Source organism: Mustela erminea, chromosome 19, assembly GCF_009829155.1.
Source record: "Mustela erminea isolate mMusErm1 chromosome 19, mMusErm1.Pri, whole genome shotgun sequence".
Lineage (NCBI taxonomy): Eukaryota > Metazoa > Chordata > Mammalia > Carnivora > Mustelidae > Mustela > Mustela erminea.
In genome coordinates this window covers 54013524-54039023 of record NC_045632.1, presented here as the reverse complement: position 1 = coordinate 54039023, position 25500 = coordinate 54013524, and the positions used below count along the sequence as shown (strand labels likewise).

General features: G+C 48.5%; 1 protein-coding gene across 10 annotated transcripts in view; it reads right to left on the bottom strand.

Annotated features, from left to right (window-relative positions):
• Positions 1 to 755: 755 nt before the first annotated feature.
• The window catches only part of BCO1 (beta-carotene oxygenase 1), a 37582-nt gene continuing 12837 nt past the window's right edge, over positions 756 to 25500 (bottom strand). For all 10 annotated transcript variants that reach the window (XM_032324852.1, XM_032324853.1, XM_032324851.1 and 7 more), the window contains 9 exons: positions 24803 to 24932; positions 23064 to 23211; positions 21345 to 21492; positions 18687 to 18907; positions 16002 to 16259; positions 9127 to 9232; positions 5937 to 6031; positions 4641 to 4752; positions 756 to 2698 (listed from right to left, as the gene is read on the bottom strand). In XM_032324852.1, coding sequence (XP_032180743.1) covers positions 2469 to 2698; positions 4641 to 4752; positions 5937 to 6031; positions 9127 to 9232; positions 16002 to 16259; positions 18687 to 18907; positions 21345 to 21492; positions 23064 to 23211; positions 24803 to 24932 — 1448 coding nt within the window. In that variant the 3' untranslated portion in view covers positions 756 to 2468. The remainder of the gene's footprint in view (positions 2699 to 4640; positions 4753 to 5936; positions 6032 to 9126; positions 9233 to 16001; positions 16260 to 18686; positions 18908 to 21344; positions 21493 to 23063; positions 23212 to 24802; positions 24933 to 25500) is intronic.

The following is a 25500-nucleotide window of genomic DNA, read 5'->3' as shown; positions in this document are numbered from 1 at the left end:
TTAAGGATCCAAGATAAATCGGGCATCCTGTCATCGACCTTTGGTGTTTTTGAAACTGAGAAAAAAAGATTTGGTGTGCCAGCCTTCCTCATCAGTCTGCTATCTCACCTGTCATCTCAAACGAGGCAAACAAACCACAGACATATTTTTCTTCCCCGCAGAACTGCACCCTTTTTCGTGAGTAGGTCTGGATCTGTTTGGCAATCAGAATTGAGGAGAATGGGGGTGGGGGAAGCACTTCTTAGTTCCACCCTCTTCTCAAATATCTGAAGAATAATAATAAGTAGGTGAGCGTCACATCTGTCGCCTCTTTTCCACTCCTGCTCTGTGAATGCAGACCTCAGTCACGTTTTTCTTAGGCCGGCATTTCCTCCCAGTAGATCTCATGAAGGCTGGAGGTGCTGGGATCCCCAAAGGAAGCAGAGATGGTCTTCCTTCTGCCATGTCCAGGGGTCAGGTTTTTGTTTTTGGAAGCCAAGGGTGAAAAGGAAACGCTGGGACAGGAGAGGGGGTTTGAGGAACTGACAGGGAAAGGGAGAGAGGAGGGATCCGGGATGGCAGGGAGAGGGAACCTGCACGGGGTGTCTTGGCTGCTGTCACTGGGTTCCCCGTGAACTGTCTTCCTTGTCGTCCCAGGAGATCATTAGGAAAAGAGCCATTTCTTGTTGGTACGCTATTAACCAACAACCAGTTTGTTGAAGGAACCCACTCATGCATTCACTCAACAAATATTTATTGTGAGGATAAATGTGCAGCAGGCAGTGTTCTAGGTGCGGAGGATACAGCAGTGAACAAAACCACCCAACACAGAGCAGGGATGAATCTCCAAGCAGTTCTGCTGGGAAAGGTCAATCCTCAAAGGTGATTCCATTTATAAAACAGCTTTGATAAAATTGCACAGAGCTAAATACACATAGCAATGAGTACCAGATGAGAGATCTGAAAAGATCTGTGGACTGAATCAGTGTCCAGGTCGTCCTGCTGTACTATAATGCTGCAGCATTTTCCAGGGAAAACCTGGTAAAGTCCTTGCAGGATCTCTTTTGTATTATTTCTTAGAACTGCACATGAATCTACAATTAGGCCAATAAAAATGTCCAAAAAAAACCCACTCCCCCAAACAAAACCCAAACCCCAGACCAGATGGAGCCTACATGTGAGTCGAGCTAAGTATGGCTTCATGGTGGCCAGAGGGCAAAAGCCAAGACTACCCTTGAGAGGGCTGCCCCCTCTGGGGTACTCCATGCAGTGTCGCCGGAGATTCCTTCCTGCCCTCAAGACATGTCACTGAATCCATACTGGTGACCGAATGAAATTCAGACTTACGGCAGGAGGCAGGTGCAGAATGAGGGTGGGCTCCCAGCTCCCCCAATCCTATGACATGGGCATGTTGGAATTATCCAGCCTGCGTTTGGGTGTCTAAACCAGGCACCCACTAGACCACAAAGGTGAGACTCGACTATCTGTGAAGCTCCCGGTGCTCACTTGGGACGCTTCTGGGCTTGTTCCCAGCTTCCACCGTCGCTACCATCACCTCTGTGCAGACACCTAGCCCATCCTGGCAGCGCATTCAGCTTGGGGAACCTCCTTTCCCATACAGACAGTGGGATGGCTCACTGCCATCGTTCTCAGCTAGGCAAGAACTCCTCATGCCAGCCCAGGCCTGGGCCTCAATCCTGGATTCCAGCCCCCTGGCCATGGCGAGCTGGGTGAGTGTCCAGCCCCTCACCCTTGTCCTGCAGAGGGGGATACCCACACCAGTCTGCCGTCCCACTGGTGTACAGTGGGGCATCTAGCAGGCTACAAACTGTCCAGCTCCTCTATTTTATTGCCTTAGAAGAACTTCAGAAGAAAGAAGCCATGGAAAAATTAAATAAGGTTAGAGCAGACTTCAAAGTTTTTATTATTTTAAATTATGCCATACCTTGCATGGAATGACCCCAAAGCAATATGCCTTCCTGGCCACATAATTTACTAAAGTCACAGTGGAGAAAGCTACAGCTCCTAGATCCACAAGCTAGTCTACTGGCAAGAGGGCGAGAAGGGGCGGCAGGAAGGAGAAGCGATGGATGTTTACTTGTCTCTCCTCTGAGATGTCAGTGGTTGCTCGTTCTAAGAAGGCTGACTATGTGACTTAGTACAGTTTCTAGTCACTATCATTGTCATAATGAAAAAGGCTTTCTTAGAAGGGCTTGAGCTAATCAATAAATATTGATCCACTTTCAAACAAGGTCTTTATGGCCAAAATAAGTGGAAAGAAAAGATACTAACAAGCAGGATTTCCACACCTTTGTCTCAAAGCAACCACAGAAAGAAGAAGTGCAAACGAAATGAAGGACCTCCCCTTCACCCAGAGAGGAAGCAAGCCTGCAGTCCCTTCACCCAGAGAGGAAGCAAGCCCGCAGTCCTGCAGGAGCCTGCCAGTGGGGCCCTTCTGCCCAGGGCCCAGAGCCCAGGCCCTACCCCAGTCAGGCCTGCGGGGCCCCGCAGCTGTCTGGAGCCCTGTCCCGCTCTTCCTGGGAAAGGGCCGGCTTCCTCGCGTCCCACTCTGTGTCCGGGATGAATAACCCATGGAGGTCCAGGTGCATCTCTACATCGATGGATGCACGAGCCAATTCTGTAAAACTTTTGGCATCCAGAATAAGCAGAAAAGGCAGCTTCTGGGGATCGGTAGAGACGATGGCTGATAGGATAATCCCTTTGGGGAAACAAAAAGAGACACTTGGTAAAAATGCAGACTGAAATTCCCTCCAGCTGGAGGGGCAAGTTCCTCAGCTGTATCTCCCTGTCCTCTTTGAAGTAAGCATGAAGTCAAAGCAAAAGAACCGCAAATTTGAGATTCTGTGGGAGCAGAAGGGAAAGGTCAGGGAAGTAGGAATCAGAAGACCTGATTCCAGCCCCGCCAGGGCCAGTCCCTTTACCTCTCTGAACCTTAGTCCATTCATCTGCAGAGTAAGGCGAATCCTCCCTGCCCTCCCCGGTTGCTGAGAGAGCCTCTTGCATGGTGAGTAATGAGCGCGTTCTGTAAAGTACTGCCTGCATTGGAGGATGGTTATTTGCCTAGGACTTAGAAAGTCTCATTATGGAGAATCAGTTTTGTGCTGCATTGGGCTAACAAATGACACTTGGCTAAACTCAGACGAGCCGCACGCAATGACATTTGAAGGAGCCCAGCCCACTGTACGCACATGCAGCACGCTAGCAGCCTCAGCCTTTCCCTCCGTAAAATGGACATATTCCAAGTACTCGCTCTCAAGGGACAGAGGATTAAATGAAATAATGCCCCTAAACTTCCAGCAGCTACTCGTGATGCCTCCCAAAGCCTCCTGGGTCTCAGGGTGGTTGAGCACAGTTGAAGTCAGACGGGCTTGGATTAAAATCCTAATTCTGTAGGCACTGGGTATGTGGCTTTAGGGAAGTTGCATTCCCTCGGCTTCTGCTTTGGTGCAATGAAGACGTTGCTACTCCCTGCCCACAAGAGAATGGAGGGGAGGCCCTGGGCCGGCCCACTGGGAGGCCAGCTTCAGCAGGAGGTGCTGCCAACCATCTCCCACCTCAGAGATGACAGGACCGTGGGGTCTGCCACCTGGCGTGCCATGCCATGTGGGTCCAGTAGGAAGACAGGGTCCAGGCAGAAATCCACTCCATTTCACCTAAGGGAAGCAGCTGGAAGCTCAGTGGGACAGCCCAAGCCACGGTTCTGGTGGCCCTCCTGAGCATCCCAGGAGTATGGGCAGGTATTTTGGGGGCAGAGGCAGAATCAAGGAGGAAAAGGATCATTTGGTCATGTGGAAATCTAGAAAAGGGAGGTGGGCCACAAATACACATTTACAGGTGCTCCATGCAGAAAATACATGCTTAGAGATGGTTAAGAATTCTGCCCCAGCCAATATAATGAATATTAAAGTAGAAAGGAAGTGGGCTTTTGTGTAGTAAACAATTTAATGTCCCCCTAAGGGAAGTCTGACCTTTGCTCCTAGGAGGTGACCTCTAAGCCCTTATAATGTCCTGCCTCATAAAAGTATCTTTATTTACCTGGGACCAGCCTGATGATCTATCCTAGCAAAGTGATTTAGATGTCACTTTGACCTCCAGAGAGGCTGAAGGCCAAAGGTGAACCACATAGCCAACCAACCATGACCATATGACCAATCCCCTAAAAAAGCTCCGACATGAAGGCTTGAGTGAGCTTCCCTGGTTGGTGACATTTCATGGACATTGTTGGAGGAGTTGGGGTTGGCCGTGACCTCCAGGGACAACCAGATACTCCATGAATGAAATTCTCCTGGATTCTGTCCCATGGGTATCTTTTCTTTCAACCTACAGTCCTTTCACTATGACAAACCAGAACCATGAACAGAACAGTTTTCAATATGTTCTATGAGTCCTTCTATCGACATTGAGGGTGGTCTTAGAGACCCCTCAACTTGCAGTTGGTGTCAGAAGTGAGAGTGTTTTGAGGGACTCCTTAAACTCACTGCTTTGGACTCAGACAGATCTGGGTTTCAAAGCCTGTTTCCATCAGCTCTGTGATACGGGGGTTGGAGAGGGAGGGTCACACTGCTCCCAGACGATGTCTCTGTTTGAGGAGTGATCGCAAGCAGAGTGCGGCAAGTGGGCTCCCCTTCCTGGGGTCTTACCATCATCCTCGTCCTGGGCACCCGGTGTGGGGACAAAGAGGGGTTCTGCTGGCCAGCAATGCTCCTGTCCCCATTTTAAGGATGACTTTGTGAGAACATCGTATTTCAGTATCTGTATATCCAAAGAGGAGAGACATGGGAGTGATTTGTTGGAGAGCATGTGCATTCCCTGGGAACTGGTGACATCAGTGCCCACAGACAGAGGGGATCCAGCCCCTCCAGCGTAGACTCCAAATGCCATCTACCTAGGGTCAGTGTAGCACCAAAAGTGAAAGCGGCGAGCTTCCTCTTGCATTTTTAAGCAAAGGTCCTCCTGTCATCCAATTTTTAAAAAATAAAATGTTTTACATACTGAAGTTTTAAAAAATAAACTGAGCCACCCAGCATTCCTGGATGATTCAGACTTTTAGGGATGACTTCTTGACTTTAAATATCCTAAGAAACACTCATTAAAAAGACCTTTCACGTACTCTTTTATAAAATGTTTTGAATCTTATGGAATAAAAATGGTTGTTCAAACAAACAAAAGCCTGAATGTATCTGGTATTTGGCTCTACACTGCCATTTTTGTATGTGTTGAATAAATGAATGTCTTCAATGCAAACATTTAAAGTGTAATACGATCCTTTTGTTGTTTTAAAAAGTGCAAGTCCCTGGACTTCTCTTAATCCCTAATAGACGTGTTTCCCCTTGGGGTGTGGGATTAGTGGGGAGTGTGTGTGTGAACCCTAATTTTTTTGCTTTGCACATTTCTGCAACGCTTGCATTTTTTAGAAAAGATATTCCATTTATTATTTAAAATTATATTAAAGACAAGTGATGTCTGTACATTTAACATAGTCCTTGGGGTACAGTAAGTGTTCAACAAATAGTAACAAGTAAAAATAACTAAAGGGTCTAAGTTTCAGCTCTCTGCTTGAACGGGCAAGCTCCTTGGGGGCAGGGACTGGGATCACCCTGTTCACCTCCTTATCCTCACTGCCACCATGCTGTCGCGTAACTGGTGCTCAATAAACATGTACTGAATAAAGAAATCAATGTAGGTCAGACCTACAGCTCTGACCTCTTTGCTGAGATCTCCCTGTCCATCAGATAGGGCTGCCTCTCTTGGGATGGCCCATCATCACTTCCATGGTATTCCGTCCAAACGGACTTCACTCTCTGATCTGCCCTCTGCCCCAAAGGGACCTCCTTTTTCTGATCAAGGTCACCCAGTCTGAGAACCTGGAGTTTAGCTTTGCAGGCAGACACAATCATCGTAGGGCGTGCCAGCCCAAGTCACGCAGGGATCAGTACCTTGGTTGGGATAGGACTCCACTGAACTTCGGCAGCAAAGACGTAGCGATATCGCTTCCCATTGTGAGCATAATTGATCCGAGGCAGCTCTAAGCCTGGAGAGAATGACACAACCAGTGAAGCCCCCATCGCTGAGGACTGGGAGCCTCCACGCTTCATGCCAGACTCGGCGTCCTGTCCACAAAAACAGCTCCCGATCCAGGATCGCTGAACTTGCTTCAGGGCCTGGATTAGATCAAGGTTGTAACAGTGCAGGGGGAGGGAACCTCTGATAATTACCCTGGCTCTATGAGAAGGTTCAGGAGCAAGGAAAGATAGACCTCGTTTTTTAAGTGTATAAGCATCTTTAATTATCCAAGATAGAAATCAAAAAGAATTGCATGATTAGAATCAGAGGCTACTGCAATTTTTTTAAAGCTCTTAAAAAAAAAAAAGTGCTCTTGTATGCGTGTGCATGTGTGGGGGTGTGGAAAAAAACTCTGAAGCCATGGAAAGGGGTGTCCATTGGGAATAGTTAAATAAATCTGGTGAATTCACATAGTCACCTAAGTAAAACTAATGTTTGCAAAGAATTTTAATAACATGGGATAAGTGCCAATATCATAAGACAAACTGTAGAAGGCTGGTTCTAGTATTATCTCCACTATGTTGCAAATGTAGAGAAAAGGTTCAGAAACATTACTGGGTTAGTAACTTCCTTATAGTTTGTATTTTATATTGTACACTCTAGGTTTCTCATTACATAAAATTTTCGTTGTGTCTATTAATTTTATAATAAAAAAACCTAAAAGTGTGTGTGTGTGTGTGTGTGTGTGCGCGCGCGCAAGCGCATGTGCCTGTGGGGGCAAATTAAATTTCTAAGTCTGAGGGCTGAAATGAAAATCCCCCATCTTATAGAATATTCCAGGCAGTCGGAGCCAACTGCTGGTGAAAATGTAATGTCCAAGAAAAGAGGAAGAAGATGTGGAAAATCTGCCACACAGAAGCCTCCTAAAAAGGAGGCATGAGAGGTTATCAGGCTTGCGGGGAGTGCAGGGGAATGGCGTGTTAAGGCGAGGAGATGTCCAGGCCCTCAGACAAGTAATCATGAAAATTTCCAGAGACAATACAGTGACTGTGAGCTGAAGGGACCACCCACATACTGAAACCAGAAAAAGGTGCCCACAGTTGACCCCAGAGTACCTCTGAGACTTTCCACGGTGCTCCGGGACCTCAAACCCGGTCTGGGGACCGCCAACCCCCCTTACCTCCACCCTGTCAATGATCAGCCTCAGGTACTTGGTTAAGTAAAATGGGCTTTCTCCCCGTGAATTCTGTGAGGCTGGTGAAACCATGCTCTTGAAGAATCTTCAGGATCTGGGAAATTCTCGGGCTATATTCACTCAGTGGAAGAAGCCATTTCAGAATATTCTAGATGGTACAGTATGTCTGCATTTTATAAAACTGTAAGTGCAGAGGTTAAGGGTTTTTGAATCCAAGAGACCTAGGTTCAGGTCTTGGCTCTGCTGCCTATCTTTGGGCAAGTTATGGAATTATCCTCAGTTTTGCTGTCCTCAGCTCTAAAACGAGAATGACATGTGCCAACACCTACCTCCCAGAGTTGTTCTGATAACTTCTACCTTGTGCTGGACTCTCACTATGCGCCAGGCCCTTGGTAAAGCACGCTATGTGTGCGAACTCATCTAATGTCAAGGTTAATGGGGTGAGACTGGCAGGTCTGGGAAGTTCTAGAAGAGGACCTGACATACGCCAAGCAACCCAGACATGACAGAAACACAACAGGTATTTCCAAAGTGTTGCCACCGGTGGAGGGATTATGAGGGACCCATCTATTGCCATACTTTTCAGCCATTGCCTGAGATTGCCACAATGAGCAAGAATTCTCTTCTTGGATATAAAAAGACCACAGCATTTTAACCCTTTAACCCTCCATCTGCCCCCACCATGTGGCAAGTGAGTGGAGATGCAAATCATCATCTTAAGGCAGCCAGCCTTAAGAACTGGGACCAGGGCGCAGCTGGGTGGCTCAATCAGTTAAGTGTCTGCCTTAAGCTCAGGTAGTAATCCCAGTGTCCTGGGATCAAGCCCCATGTGGGGCTCTCTGCTTGGCTGGGACCCTGCTTCTCCCTTTCCCTCAGCCTCCCACTCCACCTGCTGCTGCTCTCTCTCTGCCAAATAAATAAGTAAAACCTTAGGGGGGAAAAAAGTAGGACCAAGACCTACATATTCACTTCCAAATCCTCCCAGTGCTTGGGGTGCCACACGGAACCGGTTACGGGATCCTAGGATGCTGTTTTATAGCAGTGGTTCTTATGGACAAATCTGGGGTTGGTCTAACAAAGTCCCCAGGACAGTTTCTGCCCAGATGCATGAACCAGGCAGCAGCCAACGTGGGAGCAAAGCCGAGCCATGCCCAGCCACCCTCTAGCGAGTGTCCTGGACAAGTCCATTCATTCCACACCTGTGCTGAGCAGAGACTCCTCTAAGCCACACTTTTGTCATATCTGGGGATACACTGAGGCTTATATTCTAGGGCAGTGGTTCTCCATCAGGGTGATAGTGCTTCCACTGGACACCCGCAATGTCTGGACATGATTTTGGTTGTTCTAATTCCGGGTGTGGTTGCTTACAGTCAAGGCCAGGGGTGCTGCTCAGTATCCTATAGTGCCCAGGACGGCCCCCAGCACAGAGCATGACCCAGCCCCGAACATCAGGGGTGCCCAGGTTGAGAAGCCTGCTCTCATGGGTGCAATTCTTATTGGAGGGGTTTACACTCTGTGTGGAGCATAGCCTTTCTGAGCCATCTCCTCCTCCACTGAATGGGGCTGATGGCCCCTGTTCTGGCAGGGTGTTTTGAAGGTATAGAAATGGAAGTGCAGACACACTGTCCCTGTTCAGTAAGTCAGCATTCAATAAATCAGAACGTTTGCAGAGACCAGCCGTGAAAATCACCTGATCCAACAACCACCACCCCCACCCCAGTGCCTTCCTGGGAGCTGTATGAAGATATTTGAAAGAGAACTGTCACTCAATGACAGTTCTGGGCACCCCAAGAGTCTTGCTGCTTGTCCTCAGTTTTGCTGTCTGGGCACAGCTCCTCTTCATCAGAATGAGGTAGAGAGAGGTCTCAGGGGAATTCACAAAAGCCTGCCCCCCTCCCTAGGTGTCTTGCAAAGAGGATGTGTTTTACCTTCATAAAGCAACTCTGGCTGGCAGTAGACTTGGTCATCTTTTTCCTTTAGGGCTTTTGCTGTTGTAGATGTCAGTTTGATTAAATTTGAGCCCACTTCTGCATTCTGAGTTTAAAAAAAAAAAAAATTGAAAACAGGTTATCCAGAGCAAACACTTGTTTTACTGGGTACGTCATAAAACAAGTGCTTTAGTGGATGTCATCTTGTTCTGGCCTCACGTGAGCCAAAGGAAGCAGCTATTGCATTGCTGGTGTTTTATTCTTACTCTCTGAGACCTCGTAAACTGATAGCTACCTACTGGTAGGAAGGGGTCCCTAGACTCATGGCTCTTTTCTCCAACTCTGGGCTATCTTATCTTTCCCGGGTGAAATTAATGTATTGGTAGGTTCTCGCTTTTTAAATACTGGCTGATTCCCTTCCTGCAGGGAAGGCTGTCATCAGAAGGATGTTTATAAAGCGTTCATAATAACATGGGAAATGCTCATGGTAGAATACCGAGAAAAACAGTAGAGTAAATTGCATATGCAGTCTGAGCTCAATCAATCTTAAAAAGAACTTACACTGAAAAGATCCTGGGGGAGACACCAATTATTAACAAGACAGCAGGCAGTGGAATTATGGGAACTTTATTTTTCTACGCTTATCTGTATTTTCAGGATTTTCTCCTGTGAAAATATACCACTGCTGAAATGAAAACAAATAGGCACTAAGAATGGCTTGGGAGTGAAGGATCTGTGGAGGGCATTCCTTAGTCTCAGCTTATAATCAGACTTTGTTCGGTGTCTTACCATTATCACGGTAATTCAGGAGAGGGATTTAAAACAATTGATTAGATATTTACTGGGGTTCTACTACTCCCTGTTTCCCTACATACCAGCTATGGGGCCTCGAGCAAGTGACTTAGTATCTCTGGAGAGTTCTGTGTCTTCATTTGTATAATAAGTTTCAGTGGATGCATCATGCAAAGAGTAGACACATCTCCAAGTTGTTGTGCAGATTAAATAATCATACAGACGGTTTGCAAGAGGGTCTCCTTAACAGTCAGTGCTAAATAAATGTTAGCGGCAGCAGATAATGTTACTGTTGTTGTTGTTGTTGTTGCTGATTTTAGGATTTATTTATTTTACGGAGAGAGAGAGAGAGAGCATGAGCAAAGGAGTGGGAGGGGCAGAGGGAGATGGAGAGAATCTCAAGGAGACTCCATACTGAGCGAGGAGCCCAGCAAAGGGCTCAGATCTCACAACACTGAGATCAGGGACCTGAGCCAAAATCAAGAGTCAGATGCTTAACTGACTGAACCACCCGCGGCCCCTACATCAATTTGATGATGATGATGATAATGATGTTACTACCATTGGAGCAAGTCCAGGTTAGGCAATGAAGAAGTAAGACTGAGTCCCTGCCTTCATGGAGTTTACAGGCTGAGAATTACTGTTATGGCTGACTTCTTCTCATTTAAATTTCTCTCTACTTTCCAAATTTTTCAAAATGGAATTTTATAATTGAAAGGAACCTATTTGAATGAGAGCAGCTTTTTGCCGGGAAGGGGGACAGATTTGCTGCGTCCTAGCAGTTGCACTGCAGGGGCCCTTTGAGATTTGTTTAGTTCAATCCCTCAGTTGACAGAAGAGGAAAAGAAGGCCCAGAGAAGGAAAGAGGCCTGCCCACAGCCACACAGAGGGAAGGAGAGTCTGGGCTCTTCGCTTCGCAGTTCTTCTGCTTGGAAGCAAGAACACTGTAGGCCAGGCAGGTGCTAAGGCCACGAGGCTGGCCCATTCCCATTCTGGAGGTCTCTGCGCAAATTCTCCTTCCCCAGCAACTCCGTCTGCAATGTTGCCAAGGGATTTGTCCTGAGCTGTCATTATCTCCTGTATGGAGCTTCTTCCTTCTTTTATGTTGTCTTCCCCTTTTAGACTGGGACCAGATTTTGTTCGGTGCATGGCACAGAGCTGAAAGCACACACCGGAAAGTAAGCACTGAATGAATGAGCGAACGCATGACTCAATAAGCTTTCCTTCCGCTGTCAAGGTGCAAAACATGTACTGTGCAGGGATGGTTGTAGGAATTAAATGAGATGAAATGCGTGGAAAAAGTCGCCCGGCACTCAGCACGTCGGTGGTATCTTGTAAACAGCAGCTCTGAGTGCGTCCACCCGTACCGTATCACAGACCAGCGGAGGCTGCCTTGTGCTTTGCTAAGTCACCTGACAGCAATAGGCCTGTTGTGCATGCCCTGGGCTTGCGTCGCAGGGAGTCCGTCTACAGAGACGTCTTCTAATTCCAGCCTGAAACTGGTCAGACTGGTTGAGGGATAAACTGAATTTTTCCACACAGCAGTAATGAACATGACTCGGCTGCTTTTGGTGGCCACGTGCTCAGCTTTGAGAAGAGCTTTCTAGCCCAATATCAACAGGATCCTACAGTTTGCTTTGAAATCCCTCAACTTGAGGGAACTCCCGGAAGCAGCAGCCATCGTGGTAATTCCCCAAAACACTGGCATTGGGGTTTGGAAGCCCGGTCTGTGAAATCGGACTCTGCGGGTTTCTGTGTGAGCTTGAGCAGCAGCTCCCCAACCTCAGCCCCTAAGCCTCCCTGAGCCTGTTTCCTGGTTTGTAAAATATGGGGGCAATTCATTACTTTTTGATGGGTGGTGACATAAGTGGGGTTGCTTTGACTGATACCTGAAGATTATGGTTACAATTAAATAATAGTCATGAAAACACCTGGTCCAGGGCCAGGCACATCATAGTCAGTAATTCAGAGCCAGACCGACATGCATTCAAATCCCAACTCAACCCCACAGATGTTCCTGCAATGTTGGGCCATTTACTCTGTAGTCATGTAATAAGCAACACAGAGGGATGTCCTACTAACGAGGTGAGAAGCATGCAAAGCATTTAACAGTTCCTAAAATTTGCAGGACCCAGGACAAGAGTGGAGACCCACCAACCCTATGTCTAAATACACTGAGCACACTGTTAAGTGAGACACCGTTCTCTCCCCAATCTTGATACAGAGACCTTCATAATGTGGAACTGCGCTGTCCCATATGGGAAACACTGACCACATGCGGTTACTTACATTTAACTTAAAATTATACAATTAAACATCCACTTCCTCAGCTGCACTGGCCACAGTTCATTGGCCTGTGTGGCTAGTGGCTACTGCATTAGACAGAGAATGTTCCATCATTGCAATGGATTCTTTTGCACAGTGCTGGTCTGGAAGGATGTGTGAATTTGGAATTCTAGGACTCCTTGGAGTTCCGAGCCAGAGTCGGGTGGCAGAATGAGGGCCAGCCTCTGGGTCCAGGTTCTTTTTTCCCTGCCCTGTTTCTTCTCACTGCCCAGATTCCCCAGCCAGCACGACCAAGCCAATAGCTAACCCTGGCCACCTCATGGGTCTGAGGCCAGTACACCAGTGGCATAGCGTGCTTTTAGGAAGAGAGAAGCAGGATTTGGAAGCAGTCTTAAGGCTATTTGGGCAGAGAATTTAGGGATCCCAGTAGCTGGTTCATGGTTGAAGCAGGGGAAGGTAACTCTCTGGATGGGCACAGCTCTTGGGCCCTCTGAACTCCTCAATATGTGAGGAAGGGACACTGCCAAGGAAAGGCTGGATCAGCAGCCCCCCCCCCAAATGTCAAGGTCAGAGCAGGGGCCCCTCCTGCTGGGGTCTAAGAAGAAAAAAGGCATCTAACACAGGGCCTGACACATAAGGAGCTTTCAGTAAATGGCAGTTTCTTCTATTACTAGATCTTTGTTTTTGAATTTGGGGTCAAGACAAAAACCAAATCTACCGAGCCAGGAGTTGAAACTACCTGTTTTAAGTCCTCAGTGCCTCCGCCCATGACGGCCCCTTACACATGGCTAGCTGTTGAAAGGGAAGGCAAGTGCTTATGAACCCACCTAGAGGCAGTGCTCCGAGCCCCGCAGGAGGAGGGCAGGGCAGCCACCCGAACTGTCTGTACACGTCCACGCCCCTCCCAGCCCAGCCCCACCTTAGACAACCCTGTGCCACCCTGCATCAACAGGCCTAGAGTGCCAAGGGGCCCCACCTTCCTTTGACCCCAGCTGGCCCAAACACAAGAGAATCTGGGGCAGCTGGGAGGTCCCAGACTTTTAAATATACTGTACTACTGCCCATTCTATGCGGAAAGCACTTCCACTTGGGAAATGTTCCAAATGCTGTAGAGAGACCCGTGTCCTTTTAGGGAACCCCTGTCACATTTCTCACCCACTTACCACTCGTTCATGGATTTATAGTAGTTAGGAGTTTAATGAGAACCCTCTTGAGTGCCAGGCCCTGTGACGGATTTAAGGGATAAACAGCTGACAAGACCAAGAGCTTGTCCAAGCTTTCCCATGGCAGATGACTGAACAAGCTCATTTACCTGGGACAAATGTCCAGCAAGGAAATTCAGGTGATATCAGAACTTACAAACTCTTCTAAAGGGAGTGATGATCCTGACGCCTAAAGGCTGAGCAGGAATTTGCTAGACTCACTGCAAATTAGAAGCCCCTGCAGGCTGAGACCATGCCCCGCCCTTCCCCAATCCCCACGGCCCAGCCCAGGTGTGGTCTCAGAGCCCCCCAAGCTGAGTCCAACCTGAAGCCCAGATGGGAAGCGAGGCCTGATACAAAGAGGACAGTGTTGCAGGCAGAGGGACAGTGACTTGCAAAGGCCCCGGACTGATGGGTGCCAGAGAAACGTGGCGTTTCCCACCATCTGTCCTAAAAAGCCTTTGGATAGGACAGAATTAGAGCTGCCAGATCTGGACATGTCTGCCATCTGTTCAGCTTTTCGATTTCAATATGCAGGAGGGCAACTTGAAAGTGAAGCAAGAAGACGTTTTAAGGGACAATAAATAGCAATTAAACAGCGTGGCCAGAGCTACCCTTCCCAAGGTTCACACTTCTTTGTTAGTTTCAAAGCAGTAGATGGCTCACACGGCAGCTTTTCAAAATATACATGCTGAACTTCTCAGCCTGGTTCCAAGGAAGCAAATCATTTTTCAAGCATGATAAAAGGTTATAAAATCCCTCGGTGTGTGGGCAGTGGGAGGGAGCGTTTCCTTTCTCTGTTTCATCCCTGGGCTGAGGTCAGTGTGAGGCAGGGCCAGGCCTCGGGATTTGCCACCTGTGTGCTCTGTGACACCCCCACTGTTTCCTGGAACCAGGAGACCAAGCAAGGCACTGCAGTATGGTCCAGAGAGCAGGCCACAGAGGGCAGTGCCACATTATGACTTCGTGGAAGGTGGCTATTCATTCAATAGCCCTGAACCACGTGGGGAGGAAGTTCATTCCATTTCTCTTCCAGTCTTTCTGACTGGGTCAAGCAGAGCATCTCAGTGAGGTGCCACTATGTCTTTAACACCTCATACTTCTAGAACTTTCTTTTTTAACAAAGAGATTAACTCTTGGCAAGCAACAGTATGTGTCACTATGTCTTTAACACCTCATACTTCTAGAACTTTCTTTTTAACAAAGAAATTAACTCTTGGCAAGCAACAGTATCTGGCTAGATCTTCAGACCTCTGCTAATCATGGCTCTGTCCCTGGGGGCTGTGTGACTGTGTGCATATTCCTTAAGTTCTCTGAGCCTCAGTTGCTTTACCTGTAAAATGAGACTCATGTGAGGACCTCTCCCATAGGTTGTTTTGATCCCTAACTGAGGCAAGGAAAATAAAATGCTTAGCAAAGTAGCTGGCACATAGAGTGCATTCAGTAAATAGGAGCCATCAAAATTGAGTTGAATTGAATTTGCTTTCATTTAAATTAATTAAGTCATGAAGTCAGTGAGTTCTGGAGCCAGGAATCTCTGTAGCCTCTGAAACCAAGCCCGGAGCCTTGGTAGCATCACCCTAATTGAGGATAATGTCTGGCCTAGTGGTCATTTTTAATGCAAGAAGGGGACTCATCACCAGCAGGCATTAGGTAGGTGAATAGTGATGAATCCCAGTCTGGAACTGCCATGCAAATGTTTAAAACGATGTTGTAGAAGAATACTGAATGTCACGGAGAGATGTTTGGATAGCCACATAAGTGGAAAAAAGCACTGCACAAAACAGTACATGCATATTCCACCATGAAAAGGAAGGAAGGGCTGGTGTGCGTTGTGGCGGAGACGGGCCTCGGAAGCACGGTGTGGAGGGAAGCACCTGGCACGTGTGGGCCGTGACTGGAACAGGCAGGGCCCCTGAGACCGGAAGTGGATGAGTGCTCACCTGGGGCTGCGGGAAGGAGCCAGGAAGGGGGCTAGAGGGAGGCGTGCCAGGTTTCTTCCCGGGCTAATAAAAAGGTTTTAAAATCCAGTTGCTGGCACAACTCTGCGAAGTTACTAAAAGCAGCTGTATGGTGCATTTTAAATGTATGGTGTGTGAAATTATCTCTCAATAAAGCTGTTAAAAATTCTCCGTGATTCCCTTCTCTAAAATTAAGCAATATATAAAATATAAATATACATTTCTAAGTTTTAGAGAAGTCTTACTACACAGAATTTTTAACAGCTTTATTGAGACATGTATCCATAGGCATGTGTATCATATACACATAAACACAGACACATCGACATGTGTGTCAGTATGTCTGTTTGTCTATCTACTGAGAGCAACAGAGAGACAGGTGGGAGGCAACAGAAATATATCCACAATAGGTTCATGGGTTTTTTTTTGTTGTTGTTCCTTTTTACCTAATTGGTATTTTCTTAGGTTTCTATGATGAATATGCACCACTTTAGGAAAAACAATGAAAGCCTGTTTTTGTCTTCAAGAACAGATCATTGGGGATTTCAATGTCAATCAAGTGAGTATCAAAGTCACTCCCCACTGGGGCTCACGACTCCCTGGGAATGGCAAGGGTCCCCTTCCGAGCCATTACCTTGTCCACACCGAGGGGCACGGCGAACCTCCTGAGGGTGGGGATGGAGGTGAGCCTGCAGTTCTCCTCAAAGTCCTGGTTCAGGTTGGCCAAGTAGAAGAGCTCGTAAAGGCTGCTGTCCTCGTAGGTGATGACGTCAAACAGAAGGCAGCCATCTTCCTCGTAGGCGTTGACGTGATGAAAGACCACCATGGGGTCCGTGTAAAACTTGGTGGGCAGAGGCTTCCTGGTCCTCTGGTCGATGACATGAATGTAAGTCTGAAAGCAGAGGCACATCCAGGGGTCAGCTCTCCCTGTGCCGACATGGCACAAAGGCAGTGGGCCAGGACAAGACCCTCCCATACCGTCCACTAGCACGTGACCCTGGAGCATCCCCCTCCCCCAGAATTCCCTGCTCTCGCCGGTCCCTGATCACCTCCTTCAGATGGAGCAGAGGGAAGCTTTGCTGCAGGGGCCTCTGCATCCCCAGGAGGACAGAGTCTGGGGGAAGCCCCTGAGGGTACACCGTCCCTCCCTTCCTTCACTTGACTGTGACTCCAGGCTGGGATGAGCTTGGTCCCTGGCAATGGCATGTGGGGGAGAAACTGGCCAGTTCTCTAGCCCCCCTTGGGTCTACCCACAGCCAGGGCCCCTAAAACCCTAAAATCACACCAGCCCTTCTGGGGCCTGTCTCCCGGTGTCCACCTGCTGCCTGGTTGGCCAGAAAGCAGTTGTCACGGCAAACTCCCTTATCCTGGGGGCTGCGGTGTGGAGAGACCTGTTCTAGTTCAGGGGCCCACATGGGTATCTGCTCACACCTCTGGGTGTCAAGAGGCGGTATCGCTCTGCGTGGTAATTAGCCATATCTGCAACCCCAGTTGCCTCATCTGAAGTATGTGTGGGGTTCTTTCTTTCGGCAGCTCTGGACTAACCACCCTCCTCCTGAAAGGCAGGGAGGGACTACTCCGGGCTTTGGCCACCTCCTCCCAGCTCATGTGCCTCTTTCTCTCCTTCCCCAGAATCCAGCTCTGAACATTACGTGGAATTACAGAGGAGGAAGGCTTTGACAGTGTGGGAGGTAGGGGTGGTGGGCAGGTGAATACAGAATTATTTTAGTTCTTTTCTTCCCCCATGACCCAAATCCCTGGGTTGGGCACAGGGACTTTCCAGAAAGCTCTCTTCTAAACGCATTCCAAAAGCTTTTCCCAGGGCTTTCTGCCTGCCGCTAGCAAGGAGCTCGGTCTTCTCACTGTGAAATTCTCTGAGGGCCAAGGAATGTCCAGGTCCTGAAGACCAAACCCAACTCCAGCTGGCCTCCCTGCTGGCCCCTGGCCCCAGCGTTCAAATATAGACGGAGGGTCTAGGACACATCAGACAATTTTTCAGGAACATTTTTCCAGGAAACACAGACTAAAACCAAGGCACTTCTTTGATGGAACTTGTAAGTCCGGTGGGGGGAGGCCAGTAGTCAATGATCAGATAATGTGCCAAGGACAGTGAGCACTACTGAGAAAAATGAAGCCCGGCCCGGGGATGGAGAATCCTGAGGCGGGGTCTGTTGGAGATTGGTTTATCACAAAAGGCCTCAGGGATCTGGAGATTTAGCTGGGACGTGGGTTAACTGAGGGAGGAAGCCATCTGGGGAAGAACCTTCCAGGTAGAAGGGACAGAAAATGCAAAGGCCCTGAGGCAGGAAGGTGTTAGGCTGGTTTGAGATACAGGAAGTCCAGGAGGAGGCTGAGTGAGCAGGGAGCCAGTGGTTGGGATGTGGGCCTGTGAGGATTTGCAGGCTGGTCAGTGACGTTTTTGGATCTTTTTCTTAGGAAGATGGGAAATCACTAGAATGTTCTGAGCAGAGGAGGGACCTCACTCTCCTCCCTGAGAAGAAAGGAGAGGTCTTAGAGCTGCATAGTGGTGTTTCTCTCTGGAGAGGGGACTGGTGGCAGCAAGGGGGAGGACAGGGGACTGACAGGTGACTTCCTCTTCTTGTATACCTTTCGAATAGAGAACACTAAGAATTGCTTGATATTTATCACAGGTAAAAATTTACTCATTTCAACAGGAAGTAAATATATTCATATACACATATCCAAGCACAGATTCAGTCGTATTCATACATATGTGCGTGTGCACACACACACTCGTATACAGAGGCATGCACATACACAACAGGCACACGCACGTAGGCACACATCCACACGTGGAACACTCAGATGTGCCTGAAGATGTTTGGTTGTACCACGTGGTGGAATGTTCTATCATTAGGATGTCTAAATCATCTCTAGCACCCTTCCCTGACATTACCCGTTGGCTGCCGGGACGCCGGAAGGGCCTTGTCCATGGACGGTGCAAGCTGCAAGGAGCCCAGATGTGGGTCAGGACTGGGGAGTAGCCCTTGGCTGCTGGGCTGGTGCCAGTGGCCTGGCTGATGAAAGCCAGCTTGCCCAAGGTCACACGCTTTTCAGACAGGGATAGTCTGCTCTACTGACTCAGTGACTTGGGGTCGCAGTGCCCTCGCCCCCACCTGGGACCACTCAGCAGGACCATCCAGTTTCAGAACTCTCTGGAAGGCTGGCTGATGAATCTGGGGGACTACATGGTAGCTCCCACCCTAGCTCCCTAGGAAAACTCCTGCATGCCAACCTCCGTGTCAGTCTGCTTCCTGGGCCATCCTCATGTGGCTGGGGGTTCCCAGCCAGGCCTTACCTTGTCCTCCTTGTGGAAGGCCAGGCAGGAGGCCCAGTTTGCTCCCCGGATGTACGCGGTTGACATTTTGAGGATATCCAGCTTGAAAGGCTGCTCAAGGAAAACGATGTGGTTCTCGGTGACTCCGAAGCTGTGGTAATAGCTCGGGGAGAGTAGGGAGCGGGAAGTGATGGAGCAGAACACCTCCGTGTGCTTCAAGGGGTTCGTCCCCTTCTTGTCCTCTAGAGAAAGGCAAGCCTCAGGAGCAGCGTGGGACCTGGCCGGCCCCAGGCCACGCCCCATCACCTGCTGCTGAGCCTTTCAAACTGACCGGATCAGAACCTCTGGGTGAGAGCAGACAAGTAAACCAGTGAAGGAGCTGCTGCCCGCCTGACACAGGGGCTCTGAGTGTTCCCACTTAGGCCCGCCTGCCCTGCAAGACCTGGTGCTACAATCGGAAACCACCGAGCCCCAGAGCCAGGCCTCCGGGCCAGGAGTCTGCACGACAGCCTGGGCGCCCAACCCCTACCTGTGTTCCGAACAAACCCGCTTTTGCATCAAGGTTTGTTCAGAACACAGGTAGGGGCTGGAGAAACCTGGGCCTTCTTTATGCGGGGTGCATGGCTGCTGCCGCTCTTGAGCCGCAATGGCTCTGCTGAGGAGTAGCAACAGGGACCACGTGTCTGCAAAGCCTCAGATACTCGCTCTTGGGCCCTTTCCAGAAAAAGCTTGTCGGCCCCTGCTCTGGAACAATACCTCTTCATACCCATGGATCACCAGGGATCATGATCGAAGTGTGGAGTCTGATTCCGTATGTGGGGCTGGGGTGTCAGATTCTGCATTTCTCTCAAGCACCTGGTTATAGGCCGGCTCCCCAGGTTTCAACTTTGGTATTTTGCTGAGGACCAGCATTTGAGATGTACCTCATCACAGGGTTTCCATGAATTTCTCTTTGTGCTGACCATTCAGAAACACCTAGGGGTGAGACTAAGCACCCACTGTGATAAGGGGCTATTATGCCTCCTGTGACAGTGGAAGGAGACTGTGTGATCTGCATTTTACAGGTCGGAAACAGGTGCAATGGAATATGGTCAGTCGTTATGGCCCAAAGCACAAGGTCAAGCTGAGAAGACACAGCCCTCTCAGCCCGGCCACCTCCTCTGTTACTAGGGATAATAGCACTCACAGAGTGGAGAGAGAGAGAACACAATGAAATCATGAAGTAGTCCACGCAGCTCGTCCTGCTTCCGTGTGGCAAAGAAGTGAAAAGTACTTGTTCCCCGTCAGGATGAGTCACCGCTGGCCAAAAGGCCTCCCCGCCCAGGCCTGGGGCTGGTTCATAATGAGTTATCTGCCAGCGTCCGCACCTTTCTTGTGGCCACCTGTGCGCACCGTAAACAGCTGGCTGGTGGGAGGGATGCTGTGGGGTGGTTCTTTTCTTCACAAAACAAATGGAGCACAAAGCCAACTGAAATGGAAAGCACCCTGGCCTAGGAGGCAGGACACAGGAGTGAATCCCAGGGAAGCCACCAGGAGGCAGCAGGGGCTCAGTGGGGGAGCTGCTGGCATGGTGCTGGAGGCTCCTGTGAGCTGTGTGACTGTGTGACCTTGGGCCTGTCACCTGATCCCCCTGGGCCTTATCTATCCTCTTTTGTAATATGATGTGACAAACTTAAATGCCTAGGCTATCCCCAGATCTGACCTTCTAGGAGTCTGACGGGACCCTCTATTCCTTTATCGGCTTAATTCATGGGAGTTTCATTTAACAAGACTACTCACTGTGCCTTCTGACCTTAGGGGCTCACATCTGCCAATAGAGACTAGTAAGAAGCTCAGGAGGTACTACAGGACTATGAGGGAGGGGACCAGCAGGGATCCCAGATGGAAGCCAGTTTTCCTGAACTGGCAGGTCAAGCCAAGTACCCTTGTCATTCTGCCCCATCTCCTGAGCCCTGTGCAACCACCCTCAGAGGACTGGTATCCTGGGTGTGGTTCCCAAGAGGGTCCTGGACAAACAAGGGTCAGAAGCCTCCTCCTCTCAGGAACATGAAATCACAATTGACTTGGGCTTTGCGCCAGGTTCCTGGCCTAAATGGGGGAAGGTTCAGAAGGCCCAGAGAATGGGGTGAGGGGTCTGCAAGGTCTGAAGGTCTGAAGAAGGACTGAGCTCCCATAATAGCACTAGGAATCTGGCTTTAGGGGCTGGAGGGAAGTGGGCAGTACAGCTTTGGCATACAAAGTCATGTTAGAAAAGTTAAAAAAAAATGGATGGAAGGAAGGAAGATGGATGGAAGGAAGCATGTCTGATGGGCAGGCGGGCGGATGGAGGGACAGACGGGGGGATGGACGGATGGATGATGGAGAGCTGGATGGATGCTGGATGGGCAGACAGACAGATGGGTGCATAAGTAAATGGTGCACGAATAATGGATAAATGAATGAACCAATGAACTGGAGCCTAAAGAAAAGCAGGTTAGAATAGAGAAGGAATTCGTTCTTTCAAAAGGAAGCCTGGCAGCATCTCTTTTCCCCTGAAGAAGAAAGGTGTGTTCATGGTCATCTGAATCACCCATGAGGGAAAGTGTCAGACTGAGTCTTGTGTCATCAGTAAAAATCAGAACTCTTCGGAGGTAGCCACCCGTGGCATCTGTCCTTCAGGATATGCCCAGCATGGCCTACCTGGTACAGCGGCAGGGATCCTAAAGACCACATATCTTGTCTTCCCCTTGTCCATGATGGATGTGCCCATGTTCAGAACATTTCCGGCTGCATCATAATGGGGATGTGCTGTTGCCAGATTTACAGCCACGTATTTGCGATAGTCAACCTGCAAAATGAGAGCCACCTGGTTTTAAAAATGGGGGAAGGGTGAAACATATGAAAAGCACCTGCTTCTAGGTTCAGAGAGATGATGGCGACTTTTGCATATCTCCTGATGGAAAAATAAGGCAGACTTCACCTTAAAAGAGGATGTTTACCAGTGTGACCTGATATAGCCTCATGGGCAGCCTCCTACAGCGCAGAGAGCATAGAGGGGGCAGGGGAGTCTGGGAGCTGCAGGTGTTTTCTGTAGCGTTTGTTGCAACCCTGCCCCCTGGCCCTGCTGGGTGTCCTCAGCATGGTGACAGAATGCCTCACCACAGAGCAATGACCTGCACAGTGGGGCAGCCTTCAAGCTAATCTTAACTGCTGCTTTGTGTCTTTCTGGTTACCTCATTTAAATTCTCCCCCTTTTGCATGCCACAGAGGCGTAAATCTCCAGGCCTCTCTTGTAGATTATTCTGAGAACAGAGAGTTACAAAAACACTCCAGTCAAAGCCCACAACAGGGCACAGCCACAGAATAATGCCGGGCTGGGGGACCAACTGCTCTCCTCACCTCCCCCAGAATAGCATGACCTCCAGCCAAAAGTCAGGCAAGGCTTCATTCTCTGCTACTATTTCCTCTCTGTGGCTTTGTGGAAAGCATACATCAGTTGGACCTGTGCCGCCTAGCTTAAAAGGTGCTGGACATAATTTCACAGCTAAGAAAAGCATTCCCTTTAACAGATCGTTAAAATGTACTGAGAAGACACTGAGGCTTTGATTAGCCAGCTAGAGAAAAAATTCATGGGTCTATTGATTTTCACGAAAATGTTGACTTGATTCTGCCCAGGAAAGGTATCTGCTTGGACGTTTATTTTTGTCTGCTTGCTCTCTGCCTAAGGCCTTCCTCTTCAGGTCAATACAAGGTAGGGCTGCTCCAGTCCGGGCAATCCAGTACATTCATTCAAACTCCTATTAAGATCCCACTCAGTGCCAAGATGGTGGACACTGTTATGAGTTGAATTGTGTCTTCCAAAAAGATATGTTGAAGCCCTAACTCCTGGTACATATATTTGGAAGCAGGGCCTTTGTAGATGTAATCAAGTCAAAATGAGGTCATTCTGGATGGAGGTGGCCCTAATCCAATGATTTATATCTCTAGAAGAGACTGGAGTGATGCATCTATAAGCCAAGGAACGCCGAGGATTCCTGGCAGCCACCTGAGACTGGAAGAAGCCAGCCAGCATCTTCCCCTGGAGCCTTCAGAGACAGCATGGCTCTGAGAACACCCCAATTTCAGATTTGCAGCCTCCAGAATCATGAAAGAATAAATCTCTGTTGTTCTAACCCGCCTAGTGTGTGGCATTTTGGTTTAGTAGCCCTCAGAACAAACACAGACACAGAGATGAAACGACATGGCCCCCACCCCAAGGGAGCTTAGAATCTAGTGCTAAGTGCTGTGCTGGGGAAGCTCAGGATCCAATGGCAGTAAAGGACAGGCTGCCCCATGAATTCCTGCAGGCCACATGGCCCAACCCAGGGGTTCCCTCCCATGAACTAGGAACTGATGCAGTTATAGTAGATTCACTGGTACCTTCTCCAGGGTCTCCAGAGTCTGTGGGTTGATTTTCCTGATGTAATTGGTCTCTGTGGTCGCATAGAAGTCTTCTCCACACTTCATGATGTTAATCAGGCAGTTGTCTGTGAAATCGGGGATGGTATGGGACAAGTAGGAGAAAGCTCTGTGGAGGAAAGCGGATCAAGAGGAAATCAGTGTTCTGCTCAAGATGGCTTTAGTTTTAGTCTTCCTATCACTTAAAATGATCTACTTCAATTAAGGGGGAAAAAAGTTCCAAGTCCTAAAGGATCACTTGTGGAATCTGGAGGACTTGGAGATTAGGCTGCCTAAAGATACCACCATACTGAACTAGCTAAGAAGTGAGTCATCTGGGACAAGATGGCCGCCAACTGAACCCTCTTGAGCTCTCAAAAATCCAAAGTCTCCCACACCAGAGACACCAAGAGCTAATAGGCTGTTCTGAAGTATTTTAAGGAGTTCCACAGAAATCGTATGTACCCTTCCATAATGCTCCCCTAAGGCTAGCAAAACAGCTAATCCTTGCTTTTGGAAGGAATAAGTGTCCACAGTGGACACTCTGAATTTGTCCAGGAAATTAGTTTAGGGTTTTTTTTGTTTTTTTGTTTTTGTTTTTTAAAGAAAAGCAAACAAATGGTGAGAGGAAAAACTCATCATTACTTTGATCAGAAGATCCTAGATCCATGTGTTGGTTAGTGCTCCCCCTGCTGGCGAATAGTGAAGCAGCAAAGCAGCCCTACAGGTGGTGGTTTTGCGGTTTCCGCCTGCCCCCTCCCTGCCTGGCTCCTCCCCCGCCTGCAAATGTCAGGATCCTGGCACTGGATGCCCTAGCACTGGATCCTGAACTGGAAAGATGACGTCAGTCCAGAAAAGCAGGAGCAATCTTCCATCTCCCGACCAGTCTACTGCTAGCACATTTCCTAACTCGTCGATATCCGAAGAGTATCAGGAAGGAGATTCTGACAGCGGGTCTGATTCCCCCGCCAACTGTTTAATTGTCAAGCTTGTAATACATTCATAGTCATCCTAGCCCAGATGATCTGAAACGGATTCAACTAAAAAACTTTCCTTAACTTTTTCTCTCATTTGCCAGTTTCCCACCTCACAGATCCTCCCACTTTCTCTACGCACATACAAGCAAAAATAAATCCAGATTTCTTCCTGCTATTTTACACAAAACATAGCTTATCATATGTTCTTTCTGCACCTTATTCTGCCCTGTGTCCCCCACTCAACAAGGTACCAGGGGAATCTCTCCATTCAGCACATAGGGAGCAACCTCATTACCCATCCTGCCTTTTTTTGCTCCTGCCTGGTATTTTCTTGTACAGTTTCACTCTTATTTATTTAACTATCCTTCTGTTGATGAACATTTGGGTTGTTTTCAGTTCCTCATTATAACAAATGATGCAGCTGTGGATAACATTGTACATCTGCCATTCCAGACACAAGCAAGCCTATCTCCAGACTGAAGAGAAGGTGCATTTATAATTTTGGGGGATAATTCCAAATTGCTCTCCTATCAGCCATATGGAAAAATACCTAATAATGTGTCAGATGCCATTTGCTTCTCTTGCTATCAGTGATCAAGGACTGCATGGCATAGAAAGGCAAAGCCCGCGCCAGGTAAATGTTTTCATGCACCCTACAGAGAGGGTTGTCAGATGAGTGGGTACTGGTTGTTTTTACCACTGAGGATATTGAAAAACACGACCAGATTCAAAATGGACAGTTACTTGGAAAATATATTTTTGCAGGGGTCCGGATAGGCCATCGTTCCAAACTCTGACACAACAATCCTGTTGGCCTCGATGTTGGCTTTGTAGGTATCACTTCTTAGGTATTTGCTCCTGTAACAGACTTCACCTGAAAGAGAAGACACAGAATCAGCCCAGGCTGACAGCTTTACGGAGTTTTAAGGTCGATTTAAGGCATTGTAGGGGTATTACAGAAGGAAAGGTGAATTCACTAGGACAGTCCCCTTTAGTGTATACCGGATACAAAGAGCATTTGCGGTGAGCTCTCACACACATTTCCTCACTGGAGACAATAATATGGCAAGGTAAGTATCCTGATGAGCTCCATTTTACACAGCAGGGGACTGAGGCTCAGGCATGTTCAGTTGCCTTGCCAAGAGGTGCTGACCTGGCCCACTGATCATCTCTTCCATCATGGGTCTCTTCTACCATGGATCATCTCTTCCCTCCAGGGAAGGTCCAGATTTGGAGGACGGGTCCAAAGGCCTCATATTTGGGCTGGGTTTCTCCAGGACCTAGTTCTGCCTTGGAAAACTTCCACTGGTCATTTCAATCCCTGGAGTGACATTTGATACCTACTACAACCAGAGATGACCTAGCACCCAATTCCCTGTACAGTAGAGGGTCAGTACCTGTGTGGATGTCTAATTCATGCAGACAACGAAGAGAATCTAACT